The 22539-nt window shown below is 35.4% G+C and overlaps 1 protein-coding gene across 1 annotated transcript; it reads right to left on the reverse strand.

Annotated features, from left to right (window-relative positions):
• Positions 1-1956: 1956 nt before the first annotated feature.
• LUM (lumican) lies at positions 1957-9309 on the reverse strand. The gene is made up of 3 exons (XM_004748555.3): positions 8968-9309; positions 5717-6596; positions 1957-2792 (listed from the first exon to the last, which is right to left on the reverse strand). The coding sequence occupies exons 2-3, from the start codon at positions 6573-6575 to the stop codon at positions 2638-2640; spliced, it is 1014 nt and encodes a 337-aa protein (XP_004748612.1). The 5' UTR covers positions 6576-6596; positions 8968-9309; the 3' UTR covers positions 1957-2637.
• Positions 9310-22539: the final 13230 nt, after the last annotated feature.

The following is a 22539-nucleotide window of genomic DNA, read 5'->3' on the forward strand; positions in this document are numbered from 1 at the left end:
TGCCTCTCTGCCTACTTTTGAGCTCTCTTTCTGTAAAAAAAAAAAAAAAAAAAAATCTTTAAAGGTAGACAGCTGACAAGATGTTTTCCCTAAGTGATATAAAGACAAAATTTGTGTAGGTCTATAACATTATTTCTAAAAGAGAATTTATGGCACATTCTCTATTACCTACTTGAGATAGGTTTCAAAAGATTAATGGTGACTTTTTATAGATAGGGCTGGGAAAATTTATTTTTATTTCTTTTATATTACAGTTTCATTGAGAAAAAATAGATCTATGGAGGAAAAAATTGATTTAACTTAAAATCAAATTTTTTTAAATAACATTTTAAATGGCCTGAGAGTACAGTCACAGTTTAAGGAACTTATCTTTATGTAGAAAATACATAACAATCAAAAAGTATACAGTGTACCTAATGTAATATATATCTCACACATCTGCCATTCAACTCAGTTGATGATGGTCCTTTGATGATAGGGACTATTTTACCAAAAGGTAGCTCACTAAAAATGTTCTGTTAAAACATAGGACACATTAGAGAGATGTGACCTTTGTTTTAGACACAACTGAGGCTTTATATGCTCTCCTATGGAATAAGTATGCTTTTGATAGCACAATATTTGGCTCCAGACATATGTTTTATTGTTAAGTAGATAAAAGAGAAGTTACTTTTTATAAATTGTTTGCCCTACTATTTCTCATTGTATATAAATCAGCAGAACCGACACGAATGGAAATAATGTTAAATATCCAACGAAGTGAGATTTAAGAATTCTGATACTGTGATTTACACAAAATATATATTTGGTCATTCAGATGACCAAAATATATTTCTCATATATATTTTGTCTTTGTCCATTGTTCTTGGCTCACAACTCCTAAAATATTTGGTATGCCCTTTGATAAGAACAATAAAGTTGTCTTTTGTAATAAGGTGACTTTTGGAAAGCTCTTTGGTAACCTGAGGATGGGGACTGGTTGGGAGAAGAACCAACTAAGCAGTTAGAGGGTTGGAATTTTCAGTGCCTCCTCCCACTTCCAGGGAGGGGAGAGGGGCTGGAAATTAACTTAAATTGCCAGTGGCTAATGATTTAATCAATCCTGTCTGTGTAACAACGCTTCCACAAAACCACAAAATGATGGCGTTCAGAGAACTTCTGGATTGGTGAATCTGGGGAGAGTGGTGCACCTGAAGAGGGCATGGAAGCTCTTTGCCCTTCCCACCTATGCTGCCCAGCACACCTCTTCTTTCTGGCTGTTCCTGAATCATATCCTTGTATAATAAGCTGGTGATCTAGTGAGTAAACAGCATTCCTGAGTTCTGTGAGCCTCTCTGGCAAATTAATTGTGTCCAAGGAGGGGCCTACGGGAACCTCTGGTTTATAACCAGGCAACAGCTTGGACTTTTTGTTGACCTCTGCAACACAAGGGTGCAGGGTGTCTTATAGACTGAACACTTGACCTATGAAATCTGACACTATCTATCTAGAGATAGTGTCAGAATTGAGTTGAATTGTAGGCCACCCAGTTGGTGTCTAGAGAATTGCTTAGTGGGGGGCGGAGGGGGGGAATCCCTTCTCCCAACATGAACCAAAACTGGGATCTGCACATTTTTAAGTACACATTTTAAGATGTGTTTTAAAGCTATTTGCAAATGGATGCTATAGGCAGACAACTTATTTAGTGGGAAATTCTATTTTATGTAAGTAAAATACTGAAGGCTAAAGATATTTTAAAAATTCTAATTTACTAGGGTGACTGGGTGGCTCAGTCATTAAGTGTCCTGTCGGGAAGCCTTCTCCCTCTTCCACTGCCCCTGCTTGTGTTCCCTCTCTTGCTGTGTCTCTTTCTGTCAAATAAATAAATAAAACCTTCAAAAAATAAAAAATAAAAAAATAAAATTCTAATCTATTATTTTCTATATGAGAGATACGAACTTCATAAAAAACACAGTATGCCATTTGCTATGTTTTATTTCGCTATGAGCTTGTTAAACATAACATGCAAATGATTAAAAAGGAACATACACGTGATTTAGAGTGAAAAATAATTCTAGAAAAGAAAAGTTTCGCTAGGTAAGTATATAAATTCTTAACGCTAAAAATATTGCTCTAAGTGTATGTGGCTTTGTGAATTTGGTTTAGTATTTTGCAAAATCATTGGTCTCAAAATTTGCCACCCGTTTTTCCGCTAAACAAGTATGAACATAGAAATTTGAGATCATTTGATTCAAGACAGTGAACATCCTTACGTGTGTAGCCCATTCTTTTTGGCACATTAAGTTAAGATTTAGGAATTATAATACTTGGCTGACTTCTATTCAACGAGTAGAAGACTTTGCACATCATTTGACAGTAGAGATGTAGAAAACACTAAATTTACAAATAAAGCATTAGGTTTGTTGTCTCTCTGTGTGTCTATGTCTGTGCTTGTGATGAAATAGGCCTGCCTTTCATCTTTTGTTTAAAAAAAAAAATAGTAAAATGTTTACAAAACATTTCCCTCAGAATTTGGAATTCATGGAAGTAATAAACAGTGACAAAAAAATGAATACTGTGAAAACTGACACACACAAAAAACATAACCATAAAATGTTACTCCAGGGTACATGTCAATAGAATCAGAATTAGTAGATATTAATTAACAGTGATTTCATTTGCTACACGTAGACATTCGTACATATCAGGTGGCAGACTGGTGTGGGTTAGACGGTTGCCATCCAGACGTAAATGCTTGATCTTGGAGTAAGATAATGGTCCCAGAATCTTACAGAAGCTCTTTACTTCAAACTCTGCAAATTGAAGAACAGACATGTTAATTATTTAGTACATGGGCTTGCAACAGTTACTTTAAAAATGCTCAAATCCATAATAATATCTATTAGGACTCCTTCCCACTTATTGGTTGTATCTCTGAATTTGGCACTGCTAAAGGAGTATTTCAGGCTACCAAATGGCACAGCAATATTTAGTAAAGAATGCTTATGGGTAGATCAGGACATTTGGTGGATTTTTTTAAAGAACAGAACTTATTAATTATAAGTTCTGTATTTAGAAATACTTGGTTTTAGAAAGACATTCAATTAACGTGTCATTTTATCTAAGCACTCTCTTGAAGTATTTCATCTAGCTCAAAGAAATCTAAGACTGGTGCTGTTGTATGAGTAACCTCACTGATATAAACATCTTGGTTTTTGGCATCTTAAAATCAGAAGGGTTAACTAGATGACCTCTGAAGAATTTTCCAACGAGCACACTTTTTGACAATAATTCAGAACTCCAAAGCAAAAACCAAGTCATAGAATGTCCATGATTGGAGCTCATGCCCTTTTCTTCTGTGGAAAGAAAAAGTTGCCACAAATGAAAAACCAATTTAGGTTTGAATAGAAACAAAGGCTGTTCTTAGATTGCATGCTCTATGTTTGTATGTAGAAACTGTCTGTTTCTACTCAGGTCAAGTTCCAATTAATCTTATCTGCTCCCCTCTAGTGTTATTTTTCTTTCATTCTCCAATTCTAGTTAACAATGACTTCAGTGGAGCCTAACACACTGTTCTCTTTCCCTCTAAGATGTTGTCTTTTTAAAAACTGATCAGTCAAATTTCAGGGATCTTGTGGTGCCTATCTCTGAGAAAGCATGGCATAATGGGACAAAACATGGTTTTAGGCCTATCTTAGCCTTCTATCTCTGCCATTTATCATCGAGGTGACTTTGGAACATTTATCTGATCTTCTTATTAGATATAACGTATCTATCACACTGTGTTACATGAAGATTGAAGTAATTAAGTTATGTGAATCACTTCACACACAGAGCAAGCACTTAATACATGTTGAACAGCTATTGATGTCCTTTGAATTTTGCCCTCTTTTCCAAATTACATGAGGAACATCTATGACTAGGCTAATGCTTAAGGTTGAAAGTTTAATACATGATTGGCTAAATATTTTCTAATACTACAGAAATATTAAGGGGCTCTTTTTTATCTTCAGAGAATGTGATGATGAGTATACATAATTTTATGTAGCAAAATAAGCTGAATTGAAGACATACAAAAACAACAAGAATATCTGAAATGTATGTATCTAAATATCAAGAATAAGGAAGGAATTAAAGTGACTAACCACTCATTTTCAAATGACCATATGTGACAGGGAGTGTAGTTTCAAGCTCAGCTTGGCATGAGTGACCATGTCTTCCATAGACCACCCTTCCCGTCTCCTATGTCACCTCTTCCGTCTAGTCTTTATACCTTCAGATGTTCCTGCATCTGTATTTCTCCCTTTTCCTGTCTCAGAGTATGAGGTAGTCCCAATCATGTGGGACTCCATCAACCAAATCTAACAGGTTTCTTCAGCCCTTCAACATCTTAAATCCCATTAGCATTTTGGGTTGTCTAAGTTATCCTTCTTCCTAACCACCACCAGCTTATAATGTGGGGCCACACATTGCCACATAGTGAATTTTCCATTGGAAATGGCTGTAAGTGTTCAGCTATGATAACTTTACTCTGTATTATATGACAAGCAAGCTTTCCAGACACAAGAAAGTTTATATGGCATTTCAAAGCAGGCAATCATGGTCTCCTTCTTGGGAACACCCCAACCTTACCAGGAGTTACACAAAATTGTTGCAGAATTACTAAGTATCATACTAAAAAGTCACATTGTAATCTTTTGGATAGAATTATCAATATCCTTATCCTATATGACAAAAGAACCAAATTTCATGGTATAAAGATCATTAAGTACAATAGATTACTTTGCAGATATAATTGTTTTATGAATAAATCAATGTTTCCCACCTGACTTCTTATTCAAAAAATGTTGTCCATGAACCAGAGATTTTCTCTTCTGTCACCCTTCATTAAAGAATAAGGTGGAGAATGGTGAATTTCAGCTTCCCACCTGAATCTTTATGGCTTAAATTTTAAAATTTCCCAGAAGACTACATAAATAGCCCAGAGTGGATCAGGTCAAACATCCACCCAGAAGATAAATAAAAAATAAACTACGGCAGCAGGAGAAAGGAAGGAGAAACTGGAAAAAAAATCAAATGAAATGAAGTGTTGTGTATAGAAAAGGGGGAAATTTAATACCATTAAAACAAATTCCAGACCCTCATCATATTCCTTCTTCCCTCCTTAATCTTCCTCTCCATCTTCATAAGAACACTGTAAGGACACACACTATATTACAGATGACAGAGGTAGATAATAATGGTCAGTGATAGCAGGGTAATATATCGAGTCCCAAGTAATGATGTCAGAGGAGACCATGAGCATATGTGAGTTGCTCTGGAGATAATCAGGAGGGGTATTTGAAAACCTCTGCAAGCTAGCCTTCTTCTGGACTTGTTTATTCCTCCCTCAACCAGACTTTGCCAAGAAGTAAATGTAAGGTGCAAATCTAAATCATGACAGAGGCAAATAATAACAAATAAATATTCAGAGATAGCACAGTAGGATTAACCAACTCAAAATATTAAATTTGAAGAAATTCATGTTTAAGTCCTGTGAGCGGAATAGTTTCTTATCTGGACACTCTAAAGAAAGGCTGGACATTGGATATATAACTGAGCTAGAGGGATATCTTGTTGGCATTTTCCTTTTTTTTTTTTTTTAAATGGAACCAGAGACACTATTTATATCACATAGCTTAGGCATTTAAAGACTTGAGGAAACATCAGTCAAGGACAGGCAGAGCTTTCTACTTACTTTCGAGTTCATTGACCTCCAGGTAATAGTTTTCGAGGTTCTCATTGACAGTTGGTATATTTTTAAGCTTATTATAGGAGAGATCCAGCTCAAGCAGGGATGATACATTAAAAGAATTTCCAGGTATTCCACTATCAGCCAGTTCATTATGAGATAGACGCAGATACTGCAGTCCATTAAAACGCTTGAAATACTCATCAGGGATGTTGCTGATCTTATTGTTGTCCAAGTAGAGAGTCAGAAGAGATGCTGGGAGACCAGAAGGCAGTTTGGTCATCTGATTGTAGCTCAAGTCGAGGTACTCGAGGGACTTAAGACCTTTAAAAGCAGACGAAACAGCATCTTCTTTCAGTTGATTGTGTTGAAGGTGGACAAAAGTCAGGTTTACCAGTCCATCGAAGGAACCAAGCTTCTGGATCTTGTTGTGTGTAAGCTGCAGGTCCACCAGAGATTTGGGAAGTGGGCCCACAGACTCTGTCAGGTTGTTGTAGTTTATATGCAGCTTCTTCAGTTGTTTCAGCTTAGAGAAAATTTTTCCTTTTATCTTGGAATTTTCTAGAAGGTTATGATCCAGAATGAGCCACTGCAGATCAGTTACATTTTCAAAGGCCTTTTCGTCAATATGGTCAATCTGGTTATTCCTAAGGTAAAGATACTTGATTCCAGGAGGCACCATCGGCACACTTTTCAATTTCAGCTCGTCGCAGTACATGGCCGATGGGTAGCTTTCGGGGCAGTTACACTCTGGGGCACAGTTTGGCGAGGACAGCCCATAAATCGATACAGCAAAATCGTAATCATAGTACTGGCCCCTGGCACCAATGATTGCCAAGAGGAGAGTAAACACACCTAGATGCATTTTTGGCAAATACTTTGAATCCTAAATAAAGTGGAAACATACTGTTATACAAGTATACTTTCAGGAAAAGGATATTGGCTTTGCAATGTTAAATGCATTAGCAAATATGCACTTTATTATTTTATAGTGCTTTTTTAGAGTAGCTAATGATGTCTTTTTAATTTTTATTTAAGGATCACAAGAAGGATGACCAAGTACTTCTGATGTGTGAACCCGGTTCAGGTTAGACTGCATACCCATGCGCCCCCTTCTGGGCAAACCAGGACCAATTGTCCATTTAATCTCTCTAGATCATTCCTTAATTAAATGCCTTCTTGCAATAGATTTCTGGGTGGTGCCCACTGGCCACCATGTTAGTACACTGCCTCAGAACATCCTTCAAAACCAGAAAAATGAAAATGAAAAGACAATTTGAAACTGTACCTTGTACCCTGCCATTCACCATCATTAAAATGTCTCATTAAGAAGACCCTTACTGGAAACACGGGCAATCTATGGTTTTACCCGGAGGAAAGCTGTTCTTATGTATATGTGTATGTGAGAGGGGATACATTCCTTTAAAAGTGTCTGGGTCTTTTTGGTTCTGAGGTGGAGGAACAGAATTCTTGAGGGGGTGGGGGAGGCAGTATGCCTATTATTTGACTTTTTTTTTAACATTCCATGCTTTTAGGCACACTACACAACTGTGTTCCAAAACTAATATTTAGTACATTAGTTTTCAAAACTATTTTTCATTAATCAGGGAAATGTCACAAATTCTTTAAAAAATGTTAAACCTATAAAGAGATCCAGCTGATAGAGAAAACATATTATTTTCAAGTTTTGAATTAAAGTTTTCCTTTCTCCATAACTCACAAGTTCTCTACTTTCTTCATGCCAAAATTTAAGAAGGCATGGCTCATTTATCTGGATCTTAGTGCCCTCACAGCATGGGAAAGAGTGGGAATTGAGGAAATTCTGTATTAAACAGTGGCATTAGGAGCCATGTAGGAAAGGACAAATTAAAAATGAGCTGTAACAGTGATCTTCTCATATGAACATGTTTCTAAGGTGAGGCTCAATCAAGTGCAGTTCACTTGCTTGGGGAAGTACAGAGTTAACAATTTAGGTAAAGAGGTGGGTTTTTGTAGAGTGGAGAGTTATGGCTGGGGGTAACACCAGAAGGGAAATCATAATGGGAGGCAGGATCTACATTCCACTAGGTACCATAAAATAATATATCTTCCTGTGAGAAGTAGGGTATAAGCTTTTGTAACTAGGGAGTTTGGGATAAATAGGATTTTTTCAGTATCAGAACTTGAGACATCTTTTCTTTGCTCCAACTTGAAATTATAAGGCACTTTATTTTAGCAGATGAAACCCTCCAAAAAGTTGTTAGAATCACTCTGATAGCTGACATAATGTAACATGTAGCCAGATCCTTGGCAAATTATTCCCTAAGATTACGATGGCGTCATTTAATTTAGTTGACAGGACTTGGCCATGAGAACAATTACATAGTGTAAATGTAATGACAGGATTCTTTGTAAGTTATAATACATTAATGTTGTGAAGATTTGTCTGGCTTTATTAAAAAGCTTCCACCTTATTTTAAATTGAGTATACACTAAAAATAGTCATGGTCACTATAATATGAATATTGAATAGTAATGAAAAAAATGCTTCCATACTTTTTGGCAGAGGAAAAACAAGGGCTCTGAATTCAAAGAGAGTTTGTGACCATATAATGAAACCACTATGAAGCAAAAGAGCACTTTGCTTTTTCCCAGTTTTTTCCAAATACCTGTGGCTATGGAGGAAATGCTTTTCTCAAAAAGTAAATCATCTTTCCCAGAATTTCTCTAAAACATGTTTTTTCAAGACATACATCCAAAAAACAAATCAATAAAATTAATAAAATAGAAGCAATTCATGAGTGTCTAAGTTCTTTAGCTCACATTTTATAACATGTTTATTATAAATTGTAACAAATTATGACAATGTATTTATTGAGAAACAGTTTGAATATTAATGGAAATGGTCTTTCTTTGCTCCAAAATTAGGTTCTAACAATACTAATATATATAACTAATTAGCATAAAATAGCAAACATTTTATTTGCCACACTTTTTTTTTTTACCATGTCTAGTTTAAATATTTTCTCATTCCGATTCTGAAACTTTGCATAGCTTCCTTTGCCAAGCAGTGTAGCATATACTTTATAAAATTGATCTCAAATCCATAAATCATGGAAAGTACATTCAGCAAAATGCGAAAGTAAATGCTAAAAACTGTGGATCTGCTGTTGAATAACAATTGGCAAAGTTACTCTGGAATTTTTTCTGTTCCTGTTACAATAAACACTGTCCCAAACAGTCAGCATCCCCAGTGCTATAGTTAAAACAGCACTTACCTTACTGTCTTGACACTGCTTTCCTTAATTCTTAAAGCAGATGCACCATGGACAAGAATCCACCAATATATGCTGTGAACTCTGTCAGGACGGAACTGGCTGCCAGATTCTTAGTGATACAAGAGCTGAAGGGGGAAAACCCAGCCCAGTCACGCCAGTCTCTGGGAGTTATGTCTGGAGTTATGTCATTGTGGGGATCTTGTGGGGTGGCATGTGAGCATTTTGCTCTCTAACCAAGTGCAGGTGGACGTGGGGAGCAAGGACTGCCCCACTCATTCCCTATGGAATGGGAGAGAGAGTCATGCTTAACTAGCCCAAATACCTTAGCTTTTAACCAAGAATCGAGTCCTGCTGCAAATGAAGACATCTACTGTGGCAGCATTTCTCTTGCAAAGCTATCTCCCTCTGTAGCTGTTGCAACGATTAGATGCTATTCTCTCAATCAGCTCTCAGGTTCACCTAAAGGTCTCCTAAATCATAAACAGAACAAATAATTTCAGGAAAGTGCAAATGAGTCTTCAGAGGAATTGAATCTTTTCTTGCCTATTGCTCTTGAAGTTTATATTGATTTACTCAGACCACCTTAATTTGGGGCCAGGGAGGTAACTTAGTTCCCAAAATGTGAAAATATGCTTCATTGACACTCTGACAGAGAAGGTAAATATCAATATTTCCAGTTTATTTCTTATGTTAAGGGGATTCATTTTATGCTATTCCGATCTGGAATCAATCAGCAATGTCCTGCCTGTTTCTTATTTTGTGGATTTAATTTAGGAATTCATCCAAGACCTTACTTGGGGATGGTATTCTATAGCTTAATGCCAAAAAACATAAAAGAACATGAAAAAATTGCACACTAAAAATATCACAAGGCAGTAATCTTTTACTCTCTCATTGCATGCTAGCAATGTATTTTTTTTTCCTTTGAACTACAAGTCATGCAAAGTTGTAATCTCCCAAGGGCCTGGTTGGATAGATCTTTCATTGTCAGTTCCTGATGGATGCTTTTTACAAATGAGCCATATACTCAGTTCTTGCCTATTTCATTTTGTGATTATATCAGCTGTGTTTATAAGTTTTATTTTTCTTCCAAGATTCTCCTTATGCTTACAGGAACTCTTTAGAGTCCAATATTTTAACATAAATTGCCACATTATAAGATTTTTCCCTCCTAAAATATCTAAAATATGTCACTTTTAGCTATGAGACCTGTGGAAAGTTAATATCCCTGGCCACTAATACATTTGCCTGAAAAATTAGTAGCACAATAGATGCCTTTTCTTTTGGTCATGTAACTGTTAAAAAAAAAAAAGATAATCTTTTTGAAAGTCACTCATAGAATTGTAAAGTGATTCATAGCATCATATTTCATTACTATTATTTTAAGAAAATTATAGAAAGGACTCAGTTTTATAACAGAGAAAATGAATAAATGTAAAAGAAATCAGAAAAAAAAGACAAGTAATTAAGTGTTTCATTGTAAGGAGATATTTAAACAATTCTGAGCATTAACTTAGAATGTGGCAAATTCTTATAGATTTCATCTCAGATTTTGTTTAAAAAGTTCCAAGTATCTATTCCTAGGACTTTTCTTCATAAAGTAATAAATGTGTTGAGGCATCTGTATTAGAGTTTAAGTACATTCAGTTATATTTACCTCATTGTGAAGTTGATACTATCAAAATATACTTTTTTTTTTATAAAACCAGTGGGACCAATAATTGGATGTTGCGAACTTTAAACCATACTTCTTGAGTCTATTAGAAAGAAATAAAATTACTGTTTAAGTGTATTTTATTCCATGCTTTATTCTCAGAATTCTCACATTTTTTTACCTTAAGTTTTGTGCTTTAAAATCCATGTAAGTATTATTACCACATTTTCAGAGGTAGAATTGGAGACTCAGAAAGCTTAAATAATTTACTAAAAGTCACCTAAAGAGTAAACAGAAGAGCAAAATCCTGAAATATTTACCCATTGAGAAGAGGGTGAGCAAGATAGAGCTAAAACAAGGTAGTTAATTAAATCAGTTTAAAATATTTTATAGGCAATACTATTATCAGTTGAGAGCTGAGATATTAACTAGGGGGTGATTTCTAAAACACCAAAACAAACAAGCAAACAAACAAACAAAAACCAAAAAACCAACTACGCCGTACATCACACACTTACATGCACACACACACCCACATCCACACGTCAGACCCCGCGCTGAGGTACAAGCCCTCTAACCCAGCAAATGAGTCAGGTCATCTGCAGCAATAGATTTTCAAGGTTCCATCAGTATCAATGTTCAAATGGTTAAGTTGCCTCCTCAGTGTGCCCACTGCATTCCCTCCGGGACTTGAGACCAGCAAGGATGATGGGAAACATTCTGACCCTTTCATCTACCTCCTTCTGAATCCAGCCCTGCATTTGTCCCAGCTCCCAGGCTCACTGCAACTTGCCTGTTTCCTCCGTCATAGCCATTCGGATGCCGGATTCTGTTTGTCCCATGCTAGCTGGCAATCTCTGAAGGACTAAGAGAGTAGTGAAGAGCTCAGACTTTGTGGAAAGATAGATACAGATTTAGAAACTTAAGCAAGCTATCAGGAGTGAAAATTTATTTAAACAAAAAAGTTATCTTGGTAGTTTCAGTGTCTTCATCTTTAAGACGGGTCTGATGATGATGTCTGTAGGAAAAGTTACGAGCATCAGACACCATTTTTCTAATGCCATTGGTGTAGGGCATAGCATAGCACAGTATGAGAAGAAATGCCCAAGCGCCCCACTGGATGCCTGGAACTTCAATAGTACCACACCCTCTATATACTATGTTTTCTTATACATACGCCCTTATGGTAAGGTTTTATTTATAAATTAGGCACAGTAAGAGAGTAACAACAACTACTAATAATAAAATAGAATAATTAAAATGCTATACTGTGATGCAAGTTATGTGAATGTGGTCTTTCTCTCTCTCTCAAAATTCCTTCTTGTACTGTACTCACGTGCTTCCTTCTTGGGATGACATGAGATGATAAAACACCTGCCTGATGAAATCAAGCCAAGAGAATCATGTGGGCAATGTAATGCAGTGTCAGGATCTTACTGACTTTCTTGGTATATTGTCCTCTGCTTCCAGATCCCAGGTGACTATGACTCTGAGTAACTGAAACTGTGGAAAGCAAAACCACAGACATGGGGATGGCTACTGTGTAAGTGATTGCATGAAATGCTTAATATGTAAACAATGAAATGTTTGAAATAGCTGTTACTAGCTATTCTTCATAGAGTCATAGAACCACAGATTTAGAACGAATCTTAGAGATCATTAAATTGATGAGTACCACAAAACAAATTTCCCAAGTTCTAAGCAGGTTGTCCCCCATCCCCGACCATGGGAATTGCTAAGACTAATGTGTTACCACCACCCCACCCAAACAAACTGTAATGTTGCTTTCCCTTTGCATTAAATGAATGTGTTCCTGGTTTCCCCACACTCTCTATATAGTGATATCTGACTGGGCATCTACAATAAGTAAATTCCTCCAAAAGCATAGAATGTGATGAAGTATAATGACAATTCCCTGTTGGTAGAAGAGGAGGTTCTATTTTTATCACTTTATGTATTGCAAATTTCATAAACTTTATTTATGAAATTTTATTCATAAAAGTAGTTTGTTTTAGCAAATTTGGAGAATACTTATGTGGAAAAGGATGAAAATAAATATCCTAGCCCAGAAATAATCATCTTTTAATGTTTTTTTCTTAGGGTGTGAGTATTTACATACACAAACTCATAGACACTTTGGTTTTCACCAAAATGTTACTCTATTATCCTTATTACATCCCTTTCCACAAAACAGTAAGTTATAGACACCTTCCTATATCATTAAATATTATTCTCTAATGTCATTTACTACATGAAATTCCATCATACAGATGTACTGTAATGTAATTACTTTTTAATATTACAGTGACCTCTTGTTTTCTCTTATAATTTGCATACTATCACATACAATGGAATTTTATCTTTCACATTGGTCATCCCTAATCTGTCTACTTTGCTTATTATCTCAATAGGTATATTTTAAATGAAAATTTCTTTTTTTGGTACGTGGTTTATGTTTTTAAATCAGAACAATAAATGAATGGATTTGCATTTTTTTTCTTCTTTCATATCAATCTTAACTACCATTGTCAATTTTAGCACTTCTTATAAGCCATGAACTATCCTTCATCTTCATCATCTTTATACTCCTATAGATGTATATTTTTAACTTCATTCTACAATTGCTTCCACTTATCTTGGCATCTTACAGAAACATATTTTTAATTATCAATAATAAGGTTTTCTTTAGCATTAATTGACTTGCATAATAAGAGAGATATACATGGGTGGGGTAACAGGCTGAAACATTTCACAGCATACCAGGACACGAGATTAAATGCGGATAATCCTTCACCCAAATGACTCTCCAATCTCACTCCCTAGAAGTGGTTGTTATTTGGGCTTTGTTTATTACTTCATATATTTCAGACATGCTCTATATACATAACAGAATTTCATTTCCCTCCCTCTCTTTCTCTCTGTTTCTCTCTCTTACCCTGAATGTCTAGCATTTTTCATCTAACATTCTTATTTTGGGGCACGTGGTTGGCTCAGTTAGTTGAGCATCTGCCTTTGGCTCAGGTCGTGATCCCAGGGCCCAAGGATCAAGCCCCGCCACATGGGGCTTCCTGCATGGTGGGGAGTCTGTTTCTCCCTCTCCATCTTGCCACTCTCCCTGCTTATGCTCATGCTCTGTGTGTGTGTGTCAAATAAATAAATAAAATCTTTAAAGGAAAATAAAATAAAATACTCATTTTGTCTTATTAATTTTTTTTTATAGTTACAGAGCATGGCATCATGGGGGTGCATCAAAACTTGTTTTTGCCCAATGGTGAGTGATTCAGTGCTTTCAATATTTTTTTGTTTGTTGTTTTGATTACTCCATTGCTATGGCATATAATGGCATATTTAGCAAATTTTATGCGCTAGTAAAGAAGTGCACAAAATATTTTTGCAAAACAAGACCATAAAGTATAATTAATTCTTTTTCTTGATTGTATAGACACAAGAGAAATTTGAAGGTTACAAAATAATGATTTATGGGACAATAACTAAGCTACAGCTAGCTATATACAAAAATAGCAGGGACATAATATTGTTTTTGAGAACAAACTAAATTAATTTCTGAAAATGCATTTATAGTTCAAACCTACTACCATAGAAAATTCTAGAAAATACAAAATACACAAGCAGAAAGTCTATTAGCCACCAGAATGACATCATCACATACCATGTAGCTTCTGAAAAACTCACTTCTGAGAGAAAGTGAAAAATGTAAATCTGATTTTAATATTATTATAAAAATATTTTTTTCAAAATTTTTACATTATGGACTCTTTGAAAAGTCAACCCTCTGAGCACTGTTTCACTAGACCTCTTTATTGTTGGTTTGTAGTCACTTAGGTCTCTGCCTCTTCAGACAGGCTTCGAACCACCAAAATGGAATGGAAGTTAGAACATTATAGTTTCTTGCTATTTAGAGTTTCTGGAATTATTTTAGTGGGTTGGTTTGTTTGTTTGTTTGTTTAGCAGTGTGTCTTATAACTTTGACCTTCTAGGCTGTCACTTCCATAAGAGTAAGACTTTATCTGTCCCTTAGGACACAGGTCCTCCATACATATTTTTTGAATGAATGAAATATTTTTCCAGAATATTTCTTGTCATCCTCAACCTATTTTTTGGATATATTTTCCATATATTTTTATTATGTTAAAGTCAATACTATTGGATTTGAATGATATCAGCAGAGATGAAGTTGACATCTTTAGAGTATTATGTTTTGATATGAAAGGATACATGTTTAGCATTTATCTAAGTGATTTATTCTGTGTACAAACATCTAACTTTTAACTGACTCTGTAGGGTAAGTTAATTAACTTTTGAAAACCCTATGCCATGACAGAATCATGGTAGAATATGATCCCTCTCTATTAGAAAATTTTGCATAATTTTTAAAAAATCTTTTCTTCAAGGGCAGTTTTCTCCAGATTACCTTGTTCAGTCAGTGAAATCAAGGCTAGAAGATAAAATTTTATGTTGCACAGTGCTGATGAGGATTTCAATTTTGTTTACAGGATAAGCAAGAAAGAATTAAACTTCCCTGTATTTTGCAGAAAAGCAAGTAAATCACAAGAAATATGCCCATGACATTATATGTTTTTTTCAAATTCAATGTCCAACCCTAGAATTGTCTCTGACATGTCTTCCAAAGTTCTTATGCAAACCACTGCATGTAAAGCATGTCTGACAGATGTTATGATTTTCTGTATGTCTAGTATTATGTATATTATGATTACACATTTAATTGGATTTAAGTGGAATAAAATAGGAAGTATAAGAATAATTTCAAAAGTACATCAACATGGTATTATAACAAAAATAGAAAGTGATGACATCAGGCATCATGTCCTCTTCTACCCCCAGGAAACTGTGTGCACGTATCTGTTTTTACTGGATATATTCTAGTGGTAAAGAATGTTATGTAACATATTTGCTGTGAGATCTTGGGCAATCCACTTTGCCTGTTTGTTCATCTTTAAAATGAGGATGGTCACGGTGCTTATCTCACAAAGCTTATTCATGAGCTTAAATAATTTACTGCATGTAAAACTTTCAGAACAGTTGCTCACATAGACTAAGCACTCGATAAATGTTAGTTATTAGTACTGTTACAGGGGACTACGGTTTTCAGGATGTATGAAAACAAGGGACATGAAGATGGTGCATTGAATAAGAGCAGTAAATTCCCTGAGACAGAAATCTACGCTTCTATCTCCTTTAATTGTCTGCTCTGGAACTAACTTTGTGTACATCAACTCTTTAAATCTCATTTTCCTACATTTGTAAAATAGGATTAATTACTTCATCATTAGGATATTAAGAAGATCAAAGAAGATCAAATGAGTCAATACATACAAGTGCTTAGAACATCATAAGGATGATGCAATTTATCTTCATAAACTAAAAATATGAAACTAGAATTAATATTCATAAATGCTTTGTATTTATACTAATATTTATGTTGAGCAACATGTAAAAACAAATAATAACTACAACTTCTTGTAAGTGTTACAAAATGAAATGATAGGATGCAGCAAAAGAGAATATAGCACGGGAAGACAGAGAAAACATCCTCTTGAATTAAATTATATTTAAACTGGGTAGGAAAAGGTAAAGAAGGGGAGGAAAGAGTGCTCAGCCAAGAGATTTTAGAATTTTTGAATGAGGGCTGATGTTAAGAGCTTGATGCCTAAGTGGCATACCACTTTTGACTGGACACGTATTGATGGCCAGTTCACATACATCATCATACTCCATACTAGGCAATGTGGATTTTCATTCAAGTCGTTTGGGATGCTGGTGATGTAGCATCATAGAACAGAATCATAAGAGGAAGCAGCAAGGCCAAGTGAGATACAACAGTTATGGTCTAGGAAAGAAGCAAAGATGGTGGCTTGAACGAGAGAGGTCATGATGGAAAAGGATAGAATTTGGTACATGCAATTGCAGTACAATCAGGGGTTGAGTTAACTGCATGAAATAGACCCTTCTAATTTCTGTAGCTGGGACCTAATTAAGAACTTCAAAGATTAAAAGCACTGAAAAAAGAAAATCTTATGGAACTACTTCCCAACATATTATTCAAATTAAAATCAAAACTATAAAGAAGATATAAGATAGTTTTTTTTTCTTTGATACACAAGTTTATTACTAAAATTCCAGCTGTGTTAAGATATTACTTTGCTAATAAAGATAGTTTTTTTTAATTTTTTATTTTTTATAAACATATATTTTTATCCCCAGGGGTACAGGTCTGTGAATCACAGGTTTACACACTTCACAGCACTCACCAAAGCACATACCCTTCCCAACGTCCATAACCCCACCCCCTTCTCCCAACCCCCCACCCCCCAGCTACCCTCAGTTTGTTTTGTGAGATTAAGAGTCACTTATGGGGGCTCCTGGATGGCTCAATGGGTTAAGGCCTCTGCCTTCGGCTCGGGTCATGATCCCAGGGTCCTGGGATCGGACCCCACATCGGGCTCTCTGCTTAGCGGGGAGCCTGCTTCCTCCTCCTCTCTCTCTGCCTGCCTCTCCACCTACTTGTGATCTCTGTCAAATGAGTAAATAAAATCTTAAAAAAAAAAAAAAAAAAAAAAAAAAAAAAAAAGAGTCACTTATGGTTTGTCTCCCTTCCAGTCCCATCTTGTTTCATTGTTTTTAAAATTCTGATTTGCCCCTTGAAGGAAAACCAAATCATTCATTCATCAGTCTACACATAAAGTTTGATTAAGACTTAGGCACCATATGGCCCTAAAGACCCACGCCTACTGGGTGCTTCAAAAAGCAACAAAGTTTAGGTAGAAGAGATGCAAATAAACATGTAGTTATGTTGCCATGTGGCAATCTCACAGGAGGAAAACAAGAACTACCATTTTACAGAGCAGCAGCATCAGAACAACCTGTGATTTGTTGAAGAAGTTTATATATCATGAAGGGAAAATCAAGATGAAGCTTCATAGTGAAGAATGAATGGAGTTTCGCCAATGGAAGAAAACAAGTCCAGGCATAGGGAAAGCTTTTAAAAGGTTAAAGGAAAAGAAGAAACTATACTTTTGGAAATCAACTGGCTCCCAGTGGCTGAATTCATGAATTGAATATCTGTAAATATACACAAAATAAAAAATAAATCCCTGTTTTCTTCTCACTAACTCTATGTTAATTCAGAACATATCATCTTCCAAAGAGCTAAATTAACTGAACGTTTAACTATGGATAAATAATGTCTAAGATTAAAAATACTTTGGGCTTAACCTATTTAGAAATCCACACTTCCTAGGAGTCCAGTAGGCATATCTTCATAAAACCACAAAACTTTGAAGACTCAACTAATCCTAAAGTGTATTTTTTAGTACCAATGTCATGTGGCATGTTTTGAAAATGACACAACAGTGACTCATTATAAAATAGGTTCCACAAAAAACAAACTGATTTTTAACATCAAATGGTAGGAGTACTCATTACTTTTATTTTGAGAATCTTAGTCCTGAAATTTAATATGTACCTTTCATTACAAATATTCCTCTTCCATTACATTTGCAAGGAAATGATTGACTTATAAGATTAAGTGGTTAATATACTTTTTGATGACACATTTTTCAGAGTTATATGGTTTCCCCTAAGCTTCAGAAGGAAATTTCAGAAAATAGATCTGGGGTTTTAAAATACAAGTTGAAGTTGACTTATTCATAAACCACAACAATTTTTTATGGTAATTATTTCAATATTGAAAATTCCAATGTGCTTCTAAGCTTCCCCTCATAGTATATATATGTTTTTGGATACTCACCCAAACCTATTATATTCCATTCCATACCCAGTTTCTTCCTTTGCACAGCAATGAAATTACCATGATGTCAGTAAAAGTCCTTCTAAAGTTTCCAAAAAGAAAATAGGTCAAGGTGCATTATGGTAATCTTGGCAGTGATTTGTTGGTTTAAATATTTCTCTATTTTTTTAAAGCCATGTTTTTGGTCCCTTTAGTTAGTGTTGGCCCTAACTCAAATTTTTAAATAAATCAAAGATAATTAAAGTTGGTTGTTGATTGAAATCATTCAAGGAACCTTAAAAAATATAAATTCCTGAGAAATTTCCCTTGGAGATTCTGAATGAGTGTGTGTAACTGAGAAAGCTACATTTTTTTTTTAACAAGCACCGAAAGTGATTTGGATAACCAAATGGAAATAGGTAAATTCTATTCTATTCTTTCTTCTGCTTTTGTTTCTCTATTCAGTAGAAGATTCTATTGCCTAAGTCTGTATTCTATTCATTCCTCTATTTTTACTTCTCTGGGTAGTAGCAGATTTCATCATCCTAGATTGGGAGGCCTTAAGCTAATATCAGACATGAAGAACCACCTACTATTAAAATTATCTTCTCCTAAGGACCTCAGATTCCAATGCCTTAATTCTTTTTTTTATTATTAAAGTAATCTGTATTACTGCATAATATAGTTGACATACAATGTTACATTAGTTTCAGGTGTATGACATAGTAATTTGACAATTCTATACATTACTCAGTCCTCACTACAGAAAGGGTAATCATCATTGTCACCATACAAAGTTATTACAATATTATTGACTATATTCCCTATGCTGTAAGTTTCATCTCCATGACTTATTTATTTTATAACTGGAAGATTGTACCTCTTAATCCCCTTAATCTACTTCACCTACCTTCTACCAACCTCCCTTCTGGCAATCACCAGTTCATTCTCTGCATTTAAGAGTCTGTGTTCTTTGTTTTTGGATTGTTCATTTGTTTGTTTTTTTAGTATTCCACATATTAAGTGAGATTAGATGATACATGTATTTCTCTGTCTTACTTATTTTACTTGGCAAAATACCCTATAGGTCCATCCGTGTTTTTGCAAATGGCAAGATCTTGTTCTTCCTTATGGCTGGGTAATATTTCATTGTGTATATACCACATTTTTATCCACTCACCTATTGACAAACACTTGGGTTGCCAAATGCCTGATTTCTTATGGTCTTCTGCACTTAAGCATCCCTTTATAACTTATATGCTTTTTCAATTGTATGGAGATAATGTCTCTGCTTTTTCTTTTTCTTTTTCTTTTCTTTCTTTCTTTTTTTTTTTTTTTTAACAGAAATATGAGTGACTCCAATGGAGAAAATTCAGGGTTAAACAGAAGAACCCCACAGGGGAAGCAGAGATGAGTTCAGCATAAGCTGCTGCCTCGTGCCTTTGTATTCCATCTACAAATAATTGAAATTGGAGGAATGAAGATATTTAAAAATTCAGGGTCTTCAGGAATATTCCTATTGGTCAGATGCGAACTCAGGTAAACATGGAAGCTACCTAGTCTCAGAGCATTGATTGATTTTATGTTTGTTAAAAATTAATGCACTTTATTTAGTTGTACAAAATACTAATTGACATTTTATTAATTTCTATCTCTTTAAATGGTCTCTTCTGATTTAGATTGTCCCTTTGGCATTCCAGAGTTTAACTTGCTCACCATTATCTTCAACAAGATGGAGTCTCAGCGTGAGAAGGTTTAATACATCTCCTAGGGGTCAGGGGACTGAGGTAACAAAGGATTGGCTGCTGGGATCTGTATTATGTTTGTTTTGCTCTTCTTGGCGTCTTCATTGATTAACCTTTGCACCTGGACGTCATGGCTCCTGAGTCTGTGGCCTTTTATGTCTGAGGTCAGTCAAGTACTCATCAATCTTCCATGATGATTCATCTCATACCGTTTCTGACTGACTTTAAGAAACTCCCTGGGGTTTGGCTAGGACTCTCAAACAAATCCCAGCTTGGATGGTTGACTCTGCAGTAACAGAATCAAAACCAGAGTGACTGGAATGTAGTGTGGGGGAGCGAGAAGGGATGTGGATGAATTCCATTAGTTTCTTATTGCTGGTATAAAAATATTGCCACAAATTTAGTGACTTAAAAAGCACCAGTTTATTATCTATCTGTTCTAGAGTTCAGAATTCCAAAAGGAGTTTCACTGGGTTAAGTCAGGGTATTAGTAGGGCTGTGTTCCTTCAGGAGTCTCTCAGGAACAATTCATTTCTGGGCCTTTTTCAGGTTCTAGAACACCCACCCTTGTCTCTTAAACCCACATCTTCAAAGCCAGCAAGGGCCAGTTGGGTCTTTTTAAAATCACATCACTCTGACACTGACTCTTTTGCCTGTTTCTTTCACTCTCAGGACCCTGTGATTATATTAGGTCCATCAAGATAAGCCAGGATAATCTCCCTGTTTTAAAGTCAGCTGAGTATTGTCCTTAATTTCATCAGCTACTTTAACTCCTCATTGTCACATGAAGGAACATATTTATAACTTCTGGCTATTAGAATGCAGGTATCTTTGAGAAGTTGTTAGTCTGCCTATGATAGTTTCCCAAACATTATGTGGAATTCTAGGTTCACTTCAATAAAATCCCCAAAGATGTTTAATTGGAAGAAACTCTGCTCTTTAGATCTAGGGCATCTAAAATATTTGATAATTTTTCCAAAAACAGATTAGAACCGTACCACATAGTATCTCCTAATTTATACTCTAACCTTAAAGAACTAGACCTTTTTATTTTTAAGTCTTTTTTTTTTTTAATCCAGTCAGGAAGGTGAGTTGAGATGTGAGCTTTAGTAGAATAATTCAGTGGTGATGTTGCCAAACTGTGAATTTAATTTTCCTTTGGAAGCCAGGGAAAATAAAATTATATAATGAATTTATTCTGGGTCTGGTTAATGTCCTTTCTGGGAATAGACTTTGGAATAACTAAAAAGTACACTGAGAAATTTGCTTGTGGGTATGCGGGTTTTCTTCCCAGAAGTGATGCTGCACACTAGACTGGGCAACCAGAAAAGGGACGGAAAGAGGGAGTGCTCGTGAGTCTGCATTTGTTTCTGTGATCATCATGATTTTGACTCAGAGTGGAATCCCTAAATGAATCATGATCTCATTTGCCACTTTGGAGAAAAAGTAGAAGAAGAGTATCTAAATAGAAAAACAGTTGTGCAGTCGTGTTTGATTGTGGATACCAACCAGGGAACCCTTCCCCAGATTTCTTTTTCCCCCCAAATTACTAATACCATTTTGTCCATGAACTTTATCAGGATCCTTATTAATGCTCACTCCCTTCCTCACCTCCCCTTCCTGCCTAACTTTCCAAATATATTTCTTTTTACTGTTTCTCCAATCACAACTGCTTGCCATTGTTCTATGAATTATATTGAATGCATATATTTATGCATTTAGTACATATGCTGTCCACACAGATGGAGACCAAAAAGAACAAGGAAATAAGCAAAGAATGGGATGTACCATTACTTCTGGATTCATGACTTTTATTTGATTAACCTTTATATATGATTCTTGCTTAAATTTATTCAGGCCTATAGAATATTGTTATGGTATATGTTTGGGTGACATTTCTTAGAACAAGAAAAAAAGAGGCAAAGTAAGCATTCCTTGAACATAGTTAACATGTGGTTTAATTCGAACCCAATGTCTCCCTTCCTAAATTCCAAATATTACTATCTTCCTAAAAATGTTTCAAATGTGGAAAAGAAAAAGTAACACTGGGAAATGAGTAGGAATTTAAACACTAATGAGATTCTCTTGTCCCCCCGTCCCCCACCACCACCAATACACAAAGCGTCCTGACCGAAGTGGTGAAAGAAATCCAAGAAATCATTATATGATGAAGACTGGTCTAAACCATTAGGTCCAGTCAGGTCTCTCTACACTGAATCCCACGTCTTATTTATTTTATGACTAAAAGTTCGTTCCTTTTAGTCCTCTTCTCCTATTCCAGCCATTTCCCCATGCCAGCAATCACCAGATTGTTTTCTGTATCTGAATCTCTTCCATGTTTTCTTTGTTTTTTTTTTTTTCATTTGTTTTGTTTTTAAAATTCCACATATAAGTGAAATCATATG

The sequence above is a fragment of the Mustela putorius genome, unplaced genomic scaffold, assembly GCF_011764305.1.
Source record: "Mustela putorius furo isolate JIRA1106 unplaced genomic scaffold, ASM1176430v1.1 tig00000640_pilon_pilon_pilon, whole genome shotgun sequence".
NCBI lineage: Eukaryota > Metazoa > Chordata > Mammalia > Carnivora > Mustelidae > Mustela > Mustela putorius.

Coding starts and splice junctions, on each gene's coding strand:
- LUM (XM_004748555.3), bottom strand. CDS start 6,575: ATGCATCTAGGTGTGTTTACTCTCCTCTTGGCAATCATTGGTGCCAGG. Junction 2,793..5,716: donor GGAGGTCAATGAACTCGAAA/GTAAGTAGAAAG, acceptor TTCAATTTGCAG/AGTTTGAAGTAAAGAGCTTC.